Source organism: Apteryx rowi, unplaced genomic scaffold, assembly GCF_003343035.1.
Source record: "Apteryx rowi isolate R43461 unplaced genomic scaffold, aptRow1 scaffold_65, whole genome shotgun sequence".
Lineage (NCBI taxonomy): Eukaryota > Metazoa > Chordata > Aves > Apterygiformes > Apterygidae > Apteryx > Apteryx rowi.
In genome coordinates this window covers 2557081-2574928 of record NW_020450927.1, presented here as the reverse complement: position 1 = coordinate 2574928, position 17848 = coordinate 2557081, and the positions used below count along the sequence as shown (strand labels likewise).

Sequence of the window (17848 nt, the reverse complement as noted above, 5' to 3'; positions counted from 1 at the left end):
GGCGCGGCACCGCCCCCGGCGCCATGTCTGTCGCGGGCGGAAGCGGCGGGGCGGGGCCTTTCCCTTCCTCTTCCTCCGCGGTCGGTGCGCGGCTGCGGAGGCCTCGCCGGGGCCCGCCATGCCGCTGCGGCCGCTCTGCGGGGCCCTGCGCTGGGCAGCGGCAGCGGGGCGGCGGCGCCTGGGGAGCGGCGCGGGCCCGCGCTCGGCCCGGGGCGCCCCAGGTGAGACGGGGCCCCGGCGCCCGGGTGGCGCGAGCTCGGCTCGGCTTCTCACCGCCTCTCCCGGCTTCAGCGGCGGAGCCGTCGCCGTCCCTTAGCGTCGAGCCGTGGTTTTCCCTGCTCTTCCTCGCCGAGAGGCGCCGAGCCGCAGGCCGAGGCGGCGGGGGGGGGGGCCGTGCCCAGGCCTGCGGAGCCGGCTTGCCTGGGGCGCGGACGTAGCTTCAGCTCCTTCTTAAAGCCCGTCTAGGGTAACTTCGTGCCACGCTTGGTGCCAGTGTCTCACAGAGACCGAGTTGGGAATACGTGAAGTAATTCTTGTWCTTTGAGTAGACCCAAATTATACTGGGATTTCTGGGGGGGGAAAAAAAAMCTCAGGACTTTAACTCCTTTGTATCTTACCTGTCTGTAAAATCAATAAAGTAATTTTTAATTTTTTGTTCAAGACTTCAGTAGCTTTSTTGCTCGGACCAACACGTGCGGAGAGCTGCGTTCTGCTCATGTGGGCCAAAAGGTCACGTTGTATGGATGGATTCAATACCAAAGGTAAATGCAAACGGAGGTGAAAATGGAGACACTTAATTGCCTGGTCCAATGCACCCTCTGAATCTGGTTCTCTGTTGTTCAGACACCTTTTATGGTTCAAGTTATCTTTTCATCTCCTGCAGTGGTCCCTTCTGAGGCATGTATGAGTGATGCAGTTGAGACTCATGACAGATTAATAATTAAAATTTTGCAGTTTGATACAAAAGTAATTGATCCTCATTCCATCCCTGTAAAACAGTTAAATATTACTACCCCCATTCTGTAGGGGAGAAAATAAATGATATCATGTTTATAGCAGTTCTTGAACAGCTGCGAGCAAGTAATTTCTTTCATACAAATTCCTTAAGTTTTAAGCAAAGATGTTCATTGTGTTTTCACCTAATGATGCATATTGAAAGTAAGCATGCAATGATCGAAAAGAAAAAGTAAAAAAAAAAGCTAGTAAACAGAAGGTGAAATATTAATTCCAACACTTTGCTATAGRTGGCATGATGTAATCACTTCTAATAGATTTTATACTTTTGCAAATCCAGAGTAAAAAGTGTGTCTGCATATAGCATGGATGTTACTCTTAAATGTCTTGATTCTGGGTATATGCTTGTAAATTGGAAATAGGTCCTGTGGTTTTGATGAAATTAATTTGCATCAAAAGTAGCCTTTTGTGTTTTACAGTCCAGGGAAGCTGTTCTTTATCCAGCAGGCTTCTGCAGTGACGGCCTTCACAGATTTTGTTAGCAGATCTGAGCTGCTCATCTTGGAACAGCTGTGGATGGAGTTGCAGGAAACAGGATTATTGCAATGAGATTGTTGCACAGGGAATCTCTGGAAATTTCATGGGTTCAGAATCCCTGTTCTRCATGGATTAATGTTCAGATTCAAATGCTGCCTCTCTGGGTTATTTGCACATTGTTGGTACATGGCTCAACAAGATCTGAAGCAAATTGTTCAGATAAGATTCAGATGTGGGAAAAGTAATATCTGTGCATATGTTGCTTTGGAAATGCTTTGAGATATCAAGGTATACAGAGTAGCTTGTTGCTGTGTACTTTGTCTTAAAAAGCAGAAAATGGCTGAATCCTTAAAAAAAACATTTTTTCTTTTGTTTTTCTTCATGGATCAGACAGGGCCTCTTTCTGGTTTTGAGGGATTTCCAGGGACTGACCCAGATCATCATTCCACAGGATGAGGTAAGTGCTACCAAAAGATGAGTGGTAGGTTGTGTCCAGGAGACATCCAGTGCAGAATGAGGTACTTTGGCAGACTGAGGGCTCTGACTCACAAGCAGACTTCTCCTGCGTTATGATGAGAGCCCTGATGTGACATTGCATTAGAAATATTAATACCGTTTCCTTTGGTTTATGAAGAATGATTACTGATTCAGAGAGGCCATTAAGAAATGAGGCCCCTGAGCATGGTGCATCTGCTCTGTTCTTCAAATTTCTTTGAGATTTTAGCATCTTCTTGCAGGCACGTTCCCATGTGAAGAAGCTCTTGTCCAATGCTCCAGTGGAATCTGTTGTGCGAGTGACTGGGATTGTGTGCCTTCGGCCCCCAGGGCAGGAGAATCCGGTGAGGACTTCGGGGTCTCTCGRGTATTTTGATTGCGTGTGGCATTGCTTGTGGAAAAGAGCATGGCATGTGGGATTATGTGCCTTACGTGTGTGTGTCACAGCTTTGCCACTGGCAGTTTTGTTCTCTGAGGTATGTGACAGCCCATCCTCAAACGATGTGAGGCAGAAATGACTGCTATGACATGTCACTTAGGAGAATCTCAAAGCACATTACAGGCAACTGTGCATTAAAATGTGCTGCAACCCTTTGAAAGGGTAATGGGAACCATTAAAAAGCTAGCTTTTTCCATCTTTCAAAGTGTGGTTGATACAATTTCTTTTTCTTAAAAATACGTGTTGCCTTTATATGTTCCACAGTATGTGATGACCTGTTTCTCACTCAGACTAGATCTTACTGTTCTCATGGTATAGAAAACAGGTTGAATACTTACCTTTTTTTAATGTTGTGCATTCCTCAGCTCTCACTGTAATCAGCCATAGACTCTCAAGATTGTACACATCTGATCATTAGCAGAACTGGAAAAAGAACCCTGGATTTATGGCCATAATTTTTCACTCAGACCGCTATGAATAGCCACAGAGGATGCTAACTTCAGGCCTCACTTATTTCTTTTAATCTGTTATCATTGTGTTGGAAGTTGATACATACTTTCTCCTGATGAATAGAAAGAGTTTTGTAGCATTGAATGAACTTCACTGTGGCACAGTTCGAAGTGAGAGAAGGTCTCTGCTGTCCCTCAGTATTTAAGAAAAGATGGCTAGTTCTCAGAATTGGTGTCATAAAGGCATTGCCCTTCCTCATGAGTTGTCTCTTTCACTTTTATTAAAGGCTGCTTGAGATATTGCTAATACATACTAATGTTTATACTGTGCAGTTTCATTAAAGCTAATGAAACTACTCTTTTGCCCAAATGCCTGTGCACTAATAGGATCTGGGACTGACTTCCTCTGTGCTCAGCGTGTCATGCAAGGCGAGGGCAAAGTAAAAGCAATTTCATTTCTTGTAGAGATTGGTATGCTATTAGAAAAGAACACTCCAGCTTCAGTGAGATGACTTGCCTTTTGTCTGAACAGAATAGAAATCTAGGGGAAATCTGTCCTTGGGAGAAGTTCTCTCAATTGTGCTGTGTTAGAGGGCAGGGAGGATAATCACATGGATTTCTCTTTTTCCTGCAAATATATAAAGGATTTGTGCCCAATTGCTTTCCCTAAGCTTTGAATCTAATTTATTTCACCTTTTTGCTGCAGAAAATGCCAACAGGGGACATTGAAGTGAAGGTGGAGACTGCAGAGATCCTAAACTCCTGCAGGAAGCTACCTTTTGAAATCAAGGATTTTATCAAGGTTACTGCATTTTTCTCATGTAGCCAAGCAGCGGCTTTTCAGTAAATTTAGAATTGGCCTAGGGGGACAGCAAAACGTCTGCAAGACCTTCACCTTGTTCTCCCCAGCTCTGCTTTGGGAAAAGARTGGTATTTACCATAGGATGTGCTTATTGTTAGCTGTGAGGATATATTTCTAATTAGAGTTAAGCAGAAAACAAAGCTTGAATGATTCCAGTGCCCAGGGTTTTAAAATATCACTGTAAGAACAGATGGTAAAGGGAAGAGTGGAAGAAATGCAGGCTATGCTAGCTTTTTTGAGAGTGTGAAAAAGAACATGCCAGTGCACTGATGTGTTTTAAGACAAGGGCACTTAATCATATCTGGACAGGTAGCTAAACAAACAGAGGATTTTTTCTTCTGTAAGTACACAATCTTGTAGAAGGTTGGTTCTAGTGAAGGGCCCATGTTATGGGTGCGTGTGGGGAAATCACTGTTAATTAAAGATCTTCTCTGTGCCATTAAAAATATGACTGATATATAGATGTTGCAATCAGGGGACCTGAGTCCTGTGCCTTCCAAGTTACAGGTCCTGGACAATTCCCACCATCTGCAGTACTATAGTTTCCCCTGCACGTAATAAGGGTGTATCACCGTTTGGTTGTTCCTTTAGATCTCTGTATGGTTACCACTCCTCTGCTCATTATTCTTGAGGAGGATTGCTACAGTCTGTTTGGTGGACTGAGAATAAGGAGAACTGAAATCCAGAGCTTTGAGGCAGCTCTAACCACAGAATTATTTTCTTCAAAGGCTTCAAAGAAATCTTTTCTTTTTTTTTAAATAATTGCCATGCATTGATACATTCTCAGTGCCTGATGTTTCTTCATATAGGCTGTGGGTAATGGGTGGGTCATGGCAATAGAGAGTCTTTTTTTAGCTTCCCTCTTTTCTCCTGTGGCTTTAGGAGCAGCCTCATTAGACATGCAATTTTAATTTTGTCTCTTAATCCTAATTGTCTCTTATCTCTAGAAATCAGAGGCCTTACGCATGCAGTATCGCTACTTGGACTTGCGCAGCTCTCAGTTACAGTATAACCTGCGGCTGAGATCACAGATTGTGATGAGGATGCGAGAATACCTCTGTAATCTCCATGGTAAGAGAAGTGCTTGAAGAATTGTGTGCAGCAAACAACATTTTAGTCTTCCTTTCTTCTCTTTCCTGTTGCTGGGAGAGATTGCCAACCAACCTGCTCCGGCAAACTGATCCCACTTAGTAAGGACCTGTGTGTTTGCACTGGGGACTCTAGAGGGATGTTATCAGGTCTGAAGAACAAAGCGTGTTGAAATCTCGGAGCATTCTGCAGACCAGTTGTTTCAAATGAGCTATATCTAGAAGCAAAGGCTTTTTGCAGGTGGCTTCTCTCTTTTGGTCACCCAACTCGAGGCATGTTAAGGGGACAGATTTCTCATAGGGCTTGTGCTTATCTTAAAATCAGGAAGTCCTTTTTTGAAAACTGCTGCCTAGTTTAAAACGGATAGTGAATTAACAATTTCTCAGCCTATATGGAATGTAGTTATCAACAATTCTGGCAGGTCTTAGGGGGAGCTCAGACCCTGTAAGTCTGTCATTGCACAAGTTACGCTTAGAAACAGAGAAGTCCATAGTTTTTTGGAGAGGTTATGGGGTGTGCTAAATTACCTGTTGACCTGACTAACCCCCCTGCAGCCTCCTTTTGTCATACTAGTTCTTTTCCCTGCTCTCACCATATCCTGTGTCTGAAGCATGTGTTTGTTCCTCAGGGTTTGTGGATGTAGAAACTCCAACGCTCTTTAAGAGAACCCCAGGGGTATGTATGCTGTCCGAAATAAATGCATTTTAGCCACCTGCAATTGCACAGGCACTTAATTATTGAATTATCTTCGTTTGCCACTCTGCTTTCATTGCTGTGTTCCCACTAATTAAGAGCTCACTTGCGATTTCTGATATGATATGTTGATCCTTTTGAAAGTAGAGAGGGTGAATGGGAAGAGGTGGCATCTTGTGTCTCAAGTTTGAATCCTTTGATATCATAAGAGAATAAAGCTTCTGTCTTGTAAAGTGCATGCTGAACATGAGCCAGATAAAAGCAAAAATCTTACTCTAAACACTTTCCTTAGCATTTGTCTCTTAACTGATAGGTGTCTGCAGTGCCTCTACTCAAGGTGTTTTAATTTCTGAATTTATGCTTCTTCCTTTCATTGTAAAATTAATCATAGAGAAGAGAGCTGTAGCCCAGGAATTGCTGTTGCAAGGATATGTGCTCTTCCTAGCTGACACACGGAGTTCTTACGCCATCCATGATAGGTATTTAAATGTATTGTTATGCATTGGTTTCACCGAGCAAGAGGGGGAGGATATTTCAGACCAAGCTGGTTAATAGATTGTTTAAATGTGCTGTACAAACAGCCATTTCCTCACCAGTGAGATTTTTTATGCGGAGGCTATAGGTTCTTTCCTCTTCCACTTCTAGGTTGTGATGTTATCCTTGAATTTGCAGATTCAATTCTGTGAAATAGCTCTCTCTGAGGCTTTGATTGCCCAGTATGGAGTCCACTCTACCAGTAATGACAAAGTCCACCCAACTTATACAGTAGATGCTTATGTCAGATTATTTAAGTGCTGTATGCATCTAACCTACTTGCTGCAGAAGGGTCCAAATTATAGATTGCAGAGCTCAGCAGTTGAAATATGCCCATGGTGAGAGCAAAAGATGGTGAAGGAAGGTCTTTTGCAGAGTTTATTGAAGGTTGTAACTATCTTGAAAGGACTTGGAATTAAGCACTGAAAAGGGCCTGTTTTTGAAAACAAAGTTTGTTGCAGTTCCTAGAGAGTTCTGAAAACATTGTGCCATTTTATGATCATTATATTTGCTATATCACTCTTTAATTGCTGTGCTGACTTCTCCTGCTGGAAAGTTCAGTGTTTCTTTGGTGCTGCAGCCTTCTCTAGCCTAGGTGAGCAGAAGAAAGCCAATGATTCTTGTAGAAGAGGTGTGAAAAATTGACTTGTAGATTAGGAAACATATGTACTGTTTGTTTGTTTTTTGTTTTAATTATTATTTGTAAGGTCATTTTTCTTCATTCTTTGAGAGCAGAGCTCAGAAATTCTTCTCAACTCTTTAGTTTCTCTCTGGAGGATACTTCTCTATCCTCCCTCTGACAGAGAACAGCAGTCTTTTCAGTCTCGATGTCTTTTTTTTGCTGTAGAAAAGGCTCCCTTACATGTCAGGTATTTCCTGCCCTCAGCTGAGCAAGCTGCTGTTGCATTCATTGCTAGGCCTGGAATGTGATACTAGGATTAAAGCCTGCATCTTACATGAGGCAATGTAGAGCGTGAAGAGCTAGTGAAGCAGAAGTGGACCCAGATTTCAAGAATGATAATTACAGCAGTGTTTTAATTTTATCAGATGTTGCAAAAGGCTTCTCAACCTGCTCATTTCCAAAACGCTATTTATAGCCTGTTTCTACAACTCAGGTTGGGTCACCTGAGGAAATATTGGGCTGACCTTTCTTCCAGCATGCTCTACATCAAGGGGCGGGAAGGAAAGGAGCCATGAGCAGAAAAAGTTGATAGCTCCCTGAAGCTCAGAGAAGCCCCCATTGCTAAACACATCTGTAGGTGAAAGAGTGATACTGCACATAATGTTTCTCTCCCAGAGGGAATTTGTGCAGAGCAGGTATGAGGTTTGTGTTGTGAAGTCAGCGTTACAGATCTGCTGAGGGAACAGTCAGCCCAGGCTGCAGTAGATGAGCAGCCAGGATGATTACCTAGGCTATAGTATGGTAAAGTGGGGAGCTGTTCTCTTCTCTTAATGGTCGCTGTTCCTTCCACAGCCACCCTCCACCCACCACTGTAAGTGTGTAACCTGCACCAGTTTACAGTGAAACCTGTGACACCTTGCACATCTCTGAATTTGGTTTTTATTTCTTCAGAACACTGTCACRTGGTGGAACTGCCCAGAGGGGTAGGGTCTGTCCTGCTGAAAAAGATTTTTGGCCTGTAAACATGATGAATAATACGTGGTCTTGCTTCCTAAGTTATTGCAGACAGATGTTAACAAGTCCTTGTCCTCTAGGACAAGTTTCCCCATGTCTGCCCTAGCAATCTATTCCAGTGTGTCACTGCCATTATACCTGGGGACTGCTCCCAAATGTCTAACCTTGATCTCCCATGCTGCAGTATAAGCCCATCACTTGTTGCTCTGTTGGGAGTTTAGGCTGATTATTTGCTGACTTTTGTAAGCTTTTCTCTTTTTTCTGATGCCAGGGGGCAAAAGAATTCCTTGTGCCCTCGAGGGAAGCGGGGAAGTTCTACTCTTTGCCACAGAGTCCTCAGCAGTTCAAGCAGCTCCTCATGGTTGGAGGCCTGGACAGGTAAGGGTTTCTTGGGCTTCTGTTCTCGACATGTCTGGTCCAGGGTTTGTTTGCTTTGATCCATGAGGTTTTAGAGACTTCCTCAAGAACTTGCCAAGTGTTTTGTGATTTAAAGAGGGATCCTTAAATACTTACAACTTTTCAGCTAGGTCAGGCCCTTTAGCAATAATGCTTCCTGATAAGAGGAATTGTATCCCTTTTTAATGGTTGAAATCTTCACTGTTGTTTTAAATGAAAACCTAATCTTAAGCACATATGTAGGAAGAAGCTTTGCAGGGGCAGACTGCCTGAAGGGCAGAAAATCAAGTGGGTGGTAAAAGCCTCACCAGCAGTAACCTGTAGAACTGAGATAAATTTGTGCAGTTGAACGTGATTAGGACAGGGAAAGCCTATACTGAGGATGCATAGTACAAAGCTTTTAATTGGTCTTGTTTCCCCAAATAAAATTGAAGCTGGCCACAGAGAGAGAGCTTTTCATGCAGTGAACTGCAGTCTAGGTCCAGACTATGAGTGAGTTTTGTTTGGCCCTCAGTAAAGTCCAGGTCTGGAGTAGAAGGTGGGAAAAGGGGTTATTTATGCCCTGTCAGGGCACAGCTCACCTAATAGCCTGTCACATGCCTCTGGAGGGTATGGTTGGAGATGGATACAGCTGCTGGTACAGTTGCTTCCACTCTAACTTTCATGCTTTTGGGGCGATGGGAACAACCAGGGCTGTGACCACCCACTGTAAAGGGAACAGAGCATGCTCTTGCTCCCTCCCTGCCCCCCCCCCCCAAATAATCAATTCTATAGCCACAATTTGATTTAGGCTACTTCAGATTCCTATCTGAGTAAAAGTACTATTGCAGGTACTTTCAGGTTGCTCGCTGCTATCGAGATGAAGGTTCAAGGCCTGACAGACAGCCTGAATTCACTCAGGTAACCAGTTTACACCTCCTTTCACCTTCCTCCTTACCCCAAGCAACCTGTAGTTGTTTTCCCTTCTGAGGGACTAGTTTTGGTTAGCCCTGGTGCTGCCTGGGGGGAAGAATGTTGTTTGCTGCGTGTTTCACAGGCACAGCCCTCTGCAGTTGGTATGGGATGCACGGAGTGATTTCTGTCCTTGGCTGACTGTACAGTCCCAGGTGCCCATCTGCAGCTGTGGGGATTGTGCTGCAGCAGTGACTGTGCTCGATGATGCGCATCTGCTCCTGTCCTGCTGAGCTGGGCATCCTGTTCCTCAGTCCTGAGATCCCAGATGGAGTTAGCTTGGCCTATTCAAGGCTTTTCCCTCTGTCCTTGTYATCATTACCTCATTGGGGATTCTGAGGAGATCATGGCCTGAGTCATACATCTGTAGGGAGATCACAAGCACACCCTCAGTGTAATGCGGTCATGCTCTGATTAGTGTGTTATTTCCTTTTATGCTTGCTTTATAGTTGAGTTTCTGCAAGCAGCTCTCAGAGGCAAAAACTGTAGCTAATGTGGAATGCCCCTCTTGTTTTATATTTTAAGATCGATATAGAGATGTCATTTGTAGATCAAGGTGGGATCCAGAGACTAATAGAGGGCCTCCTGCAATATTCCTGGCCTGAGGAGAGAGGCCCCATTACCACTCCTTTCCCTTCCGTGACATATGAGGAGGCACTGGCTGACTATGGGACTGATAAACCAGACACTCGCTTTGACATGAAGGTGAGGGATCGCCCACTGGAAACTTGCAGCTTTTCTCCTTCTTTCTATTAGTGTTTCTAAATATTCTGCGTTTAAATCGTATCTATGTGCTGTGGTCAGCTGGGGTTCTTAACGCTGTAACATACCCAACTTGTTTTTCCCATCATTGCTGCTTTGTACAGGTATTCATATCTTAGAGAATAGAAGGGTTTGATATATGGTTGTGGGAAAATGGATCTTCTTAGAACTTTTTCTTTTTAAAGATAATTTAGTGTCAGGAAGCAAATCATTTTGACTGTGTTAGGAGCAGAAGCCTGTAAGGCAACCACATATGCCTTAAGCATTTTTATACGTTTTGCCCCAAAGCATGCTGCTCCTAGGAGCATACTTCATGAGACAGGCTCTCTGATCTGTCTGCGCCCACCAGCCTTTCAATGCTCTGAAGATATTGCTGAGAAGACTAGCTGTGTTAGTGTGCACACACATATGGAAGTATGAAATAGAAATATTGATAAAAGTATTAAGAGGAGCAGTACTGAAAAGCAAGAAAGCATCTTATATCTCCCTAGGAATTAATTTGGGGGGTTTCTTTTTAAGTATATGGCTCCCTCCATTGTGGCAGGATGTCACCATCTCTACCTTTCTCTTGTTTCTTCCTGCCTCTCTTGCATTTCTGTCTCTGTAGTGCTCAGGCTGCTAATGGTTATTCTAGCTTGGCCCCATTCATTTCTTTCTATGAATCCTTTGATTTCTTTGAGCAAGGAAATGTTGTCCCAAGAAGTGGTGCTGAAGGAGTTAAAAGACACAGGTGCAGGATTTGCATTGTGTTCCTACCACTACTGCTTATTTTCTGTGCTTTTTCCCCATGCAGATAGTGGATATCAGTGATTTTTCACGAAGTTTGGGCATTCACTTTGTGCAGAATGCACTCAGTTACCCGCATGGCACTGTCAAAGCCATTTGTATCCCTCAGGGGATGGTAAGTGATATTTTTACTTATTGCTTATGATTTATGTAAAAAGAATAAAATAGCATTTTGAATTCCTCTCTCTTGGTATGGAAGTGTCCCTTGCTCTCACTTGTGATTGACCTCAGGTTTGGCTGAGGTGTGTTAGAAGAGGGGAATGGGGAAGATTAGGTGATGGAACGAATATATTGTCCTCTGGAAGGCCAGCAAGAAAACAGAGCTGCGAGGACCTTGGAGCATAGGGAGGCCTCTTGGGCTTCAGTTTGCTTTCGTCAGGGATGGCTTCTGTTTTATATCTGAATAATAAATTGTGCCCTGTGGCCAGAGATTGAAAAAGTGCCAAGTATGGCACAGCTCTTTTCTGGACTAGTGAGAGAAAGATCAGCTGGTTACATGCCACTCTCACATTTGCTTTTGTCGTGTTTGTGGACATGACTCGTGTCTTGTGATGAGAATGTCAGAGACCAAATCCAAGGCTGAGAGCCTTAATAGATCTAGATCTAGAAGCTTATTTGACAGTATCCATGTACTTTGGCAGGGAAGCAGATTTAATTTTGTCTCTGGGCATCTTTGCAGCATGTGCAGTATAGAACAAAGATTCCACTGAGCACTGTGTTTTATTTGGGGAGTAGGACTATCTGGCCACGGTTTCTCAGATTGCTGTAATTCTGACAGAAAGTGCAAGTTACTGGCTTCCCATGAGAGGGCACTAAGCTGTGCATTTGAGCAAAACAAAAGTGAGATCTTTAGCTCTCAATATTAGAGTAGTCATATACTCAAGAGCTTGTTGCAGGACCTCAAACCTACTGCATTTCTATGCATCTGAGGGTCAGCTCATTTGGCTTCCCTTTCTTGTTCTTCTGTTTGAGCTATGCCCTGCGCATCAATATGGTGTTACACCGTTCGTCCTTCTCTGTAACCTGCATGCTGGAAGCAGTTAGTTGGCATGATCTGACTCTGCTGACCAGCTATGTCTGATCTGTGAGCAGGGAGAAAACCTGCATCTGGATGTACTGCCTAGAAGGGCCTCTTGCTGAAAGGAGCCTTTGGAGAAGACACTCAGCTGCAGTCTAGTGCTGCAGCCCTTTCCTATTGCGCAGCCCTCTTGTGTTAGATCTTGTGTTAGAAACAAAGCTTTAGAGGTTTGGAAACAGCTGAGTCAGTAGATTTGAATCGTGGCCTGGCTTTTCACAGATTTTACTGATGTTTAATGTCTCTTCTCTCACTCTTTCCCCAGAGATATCTTAAAAATAAAGATATCGAGTCATTAAAGGAGGCTGCAAGATCCCAGTTTAACCAGGTGAGACAGAAACACTGCTGAAGCATTGGAAAGAGTGAAAGACAGGCTGTATAAAGTGTTACGCAATTGCAGGCAGAGGAAGGTAGAAGAGCAGTTTTTAATAAAGCTCTTCTGCTGAGAGCCAGTGCCTGAGCATATGATGCTTCAAGACGAGAGAGGGCAGCACTGAACTGAACATGTTCCTTGTCTTTACTGGTTTCCTGCATTAGGAAATTGTGGACATTATCTGCAGGCCTGATGGAAGCTTGAAGTCTCTGCTTACAAAGTTTCTTGGCCAGGAGCAGCAGTCAGAGCTTGTCCAAGCGCTAAAGATGCAAGTGGATGATGTGGTCCTGCTGGCAGCTGGAGAACACAAGCAAGTGGTAGGATGTATCTCTGGGTGGCTGAGAGTCGAATATTGCTGATGATGGCTTTGATGTTTATCTGGCCTTACCCTAATTCCTCTAATCATTAAAAAAGAACATCATGTAATTCTACGTTACTCTGGATCTGAAGCTGTAGTAACAACAAGTAAGGCATGAAGTGTACCTATTGCTTCTACTTCCCCAGTCAAATTCTGGGAAGAGATCATAGCTGAAATGAAGGCTGGATTATAAAACATGATCACATCAGTGTCTCGTTTTCTCTCACCTCATCTTAATTTTTTTTTAACACCCAACAAAGATTAGAAAACAAAGCCAACTAGGCAACTTTGTCTCCTATAAGCAGATGGGGAGAGTGAGGCACAGCTCATTATTAGCAGAGGTAATGGGAGACTCTGTCCCTACCTTTCTCTGTGTTCTTACTAGTAGACATTGCCATCCAAGCTTTGGCTTATGACAAGGTGTCATGCTTTGCATGATAGCCAAAACTGTGTGTCATTTCCCCTTTCTGTGTATTTATTTCTCTGTACAGTGAAGCTCTTACCTATGCTTTCACAGTTAATCCACATTTGCATAGTGCCTTGAGATCAGTGTAAGAGTTCTGTGAGGATGGAACTTCTGGAGAAAAATGGATTTTCTAGCTCCTTACTTGGCCTTTCTTTGTAGGGTTCTAATCATCTGTCCAAACCCTGGAGCTGCTGCTGCCTCAGTGGGAAGGTGATGTCTTTTAGGAGACAAGGCAAAAGTGTTTTTAAGGCAACAGTGCAACTGATGCTGTTCGCGATGCTGCCTTTCTGGAAAAACGCTCTCTGGCCTGTGTGACTTCCCTGAGTTCCTGGCATTAAAACTGACCCTTCTTGTTCTCTCCCTTCTCTTTTGCAGTGCTCTGCATTAGGGAGCTTACGGTTGGAGAGCGCTGACCTCCTGGAGGCGGCTGGCCTGGTACTTCGTGATCCTACAGCTTTTCACTTTCTGTGGGTGGTAGATTTCCCACTTTTCCTCCCCAAGGAAGAGAATCCTACAGAACTGGAATCTGCTCATCATCCCTTCACTGCCCCTCATCCTTCAGATATGAGCCTCCTCTATTCTGATCCCACAAAGGTGACTGAACCTCATGTCCTCCATACTGGCCCTTTTACAGCTGTGTGTCTTGGAAAAGTGGGCAAGTAGCAGCTGTTGTTACTGTAAAAAGACATTGTCTCATGGAATTCACTGCATGTTGTTTATATCTGTTTGGAAGATGTGGCTCCCAGGTTACTTAGGTGTGCCCCTAACAATAGGGGCTTAGAGAAAACAATTGCTTAAAATGAGGAGTTTTATATTCTGACCCATCCCACGTTGCTTCAGGTTCTTACCAACTTTGCATAAGGATGTGTACTGTTCTCGGTTTTGTTAAGCTATGTGCCACCCTGAGGCATTCTCAGCAGCAGTCCATGCCTCTGGTAGCACTGGTACAGAACGGGGACCTTGTTACACTTGGACTTGGGTCAGGTCCTGAATTCAGACTGGGTGCAAGCTTCTCTTCAAATTGTAATGAGAAAGCAACAACAGAGGCTATAGAGGCTATGTGTGCCCACGTGATTTCTTACATATTTGTACCTTGTTGAATATTTCAGAGCTGCAGCCATGCTAGGACTGGATGTTTTCAGCACTGGATGTTGTCAGGGCTGGAATGCTATGGGGCACCAGGAGAGCAGTGTTTGGGGAGACTTAGTGAAATTTGTCACCCCCAGTGAAATTCAGTAGAAGGATTTCTCCTCTTTAGTGCTTTCAATCTCTTATCAAATTTCTGTGAATGCACAAGACTCCATTGAGAAAACTGTGTTGCTGTATGCCATGTTCTCATTCCCAGTACTGCTTTATTTTCTGTGTGCAGATTGGCRTTAAATGCGGCCGTGCCTTGCTAAGGTGCTTGCTCATTTCCTTCCCCAGGTCCGTAGTCAGCACTATGACCTTGTGCTAAATGGCAATGAAGTTGGAGGTGGCTCCATCCGAATTCATAATGCAGAGCTACAGCGTTTTGTGCTTGAGAAGGTGCTGAAGGTAACAGCCTACAGATGTCATCCACATTCACTTGGAGATGTAAAAGACCATTTCATTTAAATAGTCGTTTAAAATTCTGTAAGAATCATAGGTGTGCTACTCAGATAAAGAAACGTAGCCCTGAGAGATGGATGACTTCATTGTATCTTCATCTTACAGTGCTAGTGGGAAAAGCATTGTTTTTTCAGTGACATTTCTTATGTAACTTTGCAGGAGGACTCTGAAGTGCTTTCCCATCTGCTTGATGCTTTGGAGTTTGGAGCTCCTCCTCATGGAGGAATCGCTTTAGGTAGGTGCTCTCTAGCTCTGCAGAATGCAGGTGTCTTCTGACTTTCTTTTGATGTAGTAGACCTCAGCAAAAAGTGTCATGTTTATTAGCAAGAGCCTTGTCTCCTCCTGACAGAGATAGCTGTTCTGGTGTTGCTGTTTGGCACGACCAACCTGGTAAGACTTTGTGGGCATATACAGTGCTTCAGTCTCTGTAGCTGCTTTATGGAAGGAAACAGAGCTCTCATCACCAAGTGCAGAATGTTCTGGGGTCCCTTTCCAGGGTAATAATGTGGTTTATTTCTTATGCAAGGACCAAACGAGATGTTGGTGGCTCTAAGGACAACCTTTATCTGCTGTTCTGCAAACAGCATGTTCATGAACATTGAGTTGTCTTTATTCTCCTTCCTACACAGCCAGAAGAGGATCCCTATACTGCATGTACAGAGGCCTGGGATAGCACTGTACTTTGTTTCACATGCTGGGTCACTGCCACAATCTCACCCTCTGCTTCACAGTCTCACAGCTCTTTCCTGTTTTGTTTCATTTGCTGATTCAGAGAGCTAAACTGGCAGTAAACAAATCCTGCCAAAGAAGGACAGTGCTTTTCTGATGGGTTAGCTCTCTGATCTGGCTCCGCATGGGCCTGGTGAATACCTGTGCCAACACARGGAGGAGGTAGACCCCATAGTCGGAGGGAGATGGAGGAGACAGCAGTGTTGACCTGTGTTGGTTTAAGCTGTTGTGGCATCCTCTGAAGTCATTACAATGCTGTGTACAGCATTACAGCAATGTTGTATTTTTCTCCTAGAATCCTGCAAATTTGTTTTTTTCTTTTTTTTTAAAGGTAGCCTTTTAACCTATGATCTTTCTGTGTAATTTCCCTCCACGCAGTCACCCAGAGGCTCTTGCTCTTCCTGAATTCCTCTTCATTGTTGTAATTCTTCTTAGCCAAGAGCTTTGTTTGACCTGTTCAACAGAGCCCTCATAATGTTCCTGCCATTTACCTGCCCTGCATTGTTACACTCTCTCTGCAAAGGAACTGTCTCTATCTTGCAAGTGCTTGGTGTTTCTCAGAATTTCTTGTAACACTGAAAARCTTCATTTTGCTCTCTAGGCAAGTCTGTTTCTCTGCTTACTGGTTGAGATTAACTTTTTCCCTTATCTGCTTCTGTTTTAATGTTCAAGCCCAGTAATACTATTTACTTTCATCTTCCTGATTTTCTGAATGAAAGGAAGTAATATAAGGCCATAACTCAAGTGGTTCACTAGTTTGTTGTCTGCTTCCAGGACTTGACAGATTGATCTCACTCATCATTGGTGCTCCAAGTATCCGAGATGTCATCGCTTTTCCCAAATCCTTCAGGGGACGGGACCTGATGGGCAATGCTCCAGACTATGTCACTCCAGAAGAGCTAGAACCATATCACATCCAGGTTTCCTGGCCTGTTGCAGAAGCAGAGGCAAAGAAGAACTGACATAAAGCCAGTGATGTGAGGTGATTTGTTTAACCAGGGATGGTTTTAGCTTCTAAATTCTAGAATTCAGTTCAGAAAACATCAGCTGATACGGGAGAGTACAACCTCACTACACCATGGCAGTTTCAGAATTGAGTGGGGAATAGATATGAGGGTTCCCTGATAGAGATTCACCCTTGGGTTGGTAATGGGAAGGAGAAGTAGGAAAGCAAAGTAGAAGAACCTCGTTTTAGCATAGGATATTGAGACAATTGGCTTTGGGGTGTCATATTGGAGTGAAGGTGGGATTTTTTTTTTTTTCTTTTCCTACCCCTCACTTTTTACATGTCCCTTGTAAAATATCCAGATAGGAGGAGACTGCGTGTCAGCTTCTCTGGTAAAAGATCTGTACTCCTGATAATCATCAAATCTCCATTAGATGAGGACTGTTTGAACAGAGCAGAGCTGTGCTGGGCCAAGAGCATAACGAATCTTTAGTGCAGCCTACAGCTTCTCTCTTGCTGGAGGATACAAGATCATCCAGAACTTGCTACAGGGAATTTGTATTGTCAGGTGAGATCCCTAATCAAAGCGGTGGGAAGGAGCATGCACAGTATTTGCAACAGTTGTTCTTGTAATGCTCATCAAACAGGAGATGATCTATCTTTGGGGCCTGTGGTCCTTCTGCTTTCAGAATACTAGTTCTGAAGTTTGTATGTTTGTAAATAAAGTTAATTTGGCAATTTGGTTTTGACTGAGCTTGGTTTGGGCTTTTCTGCTCTTTCTGTTCAAGAAGGAAGAGGTGCCAGTTCTTTACGACCCCTGACCAGTCAAGGAAGTGACAAGAAATCAGTGACAGCTTAGCAGAATTGGTGGTTTTGTGTGAATTCTACCTCCTCCTGCAAGCCTGCAGCTACAGCAGTGAGTGATGCAGCAGCAAGCTCCTTGCAAGCAACCGTCTATTCTTTCTCTGTCCCACACCAGTGCAGCCACAGTGCAGAAGCAACATTGTACTGAGTAGACTGTGGGCTCTAGCACACTGCCAGGCCAAGCCACTTGGCTCTGCCCTCTGCTTTACAGCACAGCAAGCCCTCTGCAAACGTGCTGCCAGTAGACATCTGTTCTTAACTTGTGTTGCATGTAGGTGGGAGTAAGCAGAGAACTGGAGGGAGGGAAGGAGGAAGGGAAAGCAGGTGAGGAAAAGAGAAGCATGAGATCATGTGAGTAAGCTCGGAAGATGGAGCAAAGAAAGAGAAGGGGGAGCCACTGTGTCCCAGCTAGGAAGGACAGCAGGAGGCCTTTGCCAGAGAAAATGCATGAGCATGTGGTTAGAAGGATGCCTACAATTCTTGTCTGAGCTGATACTGGACTCAGGCCTTCTGCAGCAGATCCCTTCTTGCAAGTTCTAACTCTGAGGGTTATTGACTAATACCAACTCCACACTGCTGGAAACCATTACTTGGTAGTGCAGACTGTTGGTGTTCTGCACTATCCTGTTGATAAGAACCAGTAAGGGAGGTGGCTCATCTCCTTAAGTGTTTTTTTTTTTTTGGGGGGGGGGGGGTTTTTTTTTGAGTACCTTGGAAAACAGGTAAAAAGTACCATCCAGAATCATCAGACGAACCACCTTCCTGTAAATTCTCTTTAGATTTGAAGACACTGGAGGTATGTGCACAGAATCCTTCCTCATCTCATGATTGTTATCATCAGTCTCAGAGCATGGTTAAATCCTA

At 44.0% G+C, this 17848-nt stretch overlaps 2 protein-coding genes across 3 annotated transcripts in view; both read left to right on the top strand.

Annotated features, from left to right (window-relative positions):
• The first annotated feature begins 118 nt into the window (after positions 1–118).
• DARS2 (aspartyl-tRNA synthetase 2, mitochondrial) lies at positions 119–16874 on the top strand. The gene is made up of 17 exons (XM_026084658.1): positions 119–221; positions 662–761; positions 1882–1948; positions 2229–2330; positions 3581–3676; positions 4684–4807; positions 5454–5500; positions 7960–8066; positions 8915–8984; positions 9561–9740; positions 10591–10698; positions 11924–11986; positions 12196–12348; positions 13231–13449; positions 14281–14391; positions 14605–14680; positions 15949–16874. Exons 1-17 carry the CDS (start codon positions 119–121, stop codon positions 16134–16136), a joined length of 1914 nt encoding a protein of 637 aa, XP_025940443.1. The 3' UTR covers positions 16137–16874.
• RGS8 (regulator of G protein signaling 8) overlaps positions 16596–17848 on the top strand; it is a 41365-nt gene continuing 40112 nt past the window's right edge. For both annotated transcript variants that reach the window (XR_003256477.1, XM_026084742.1), the window contains exons 1-2: positions 16596–16688; positions 16909–17036. The gene's annotated coding sequence lies outside the window, so the exon portion shown is untranslated. The remainder of the gene's footprint in view (positions 16689–16908; positions 17037–17848) is intronic.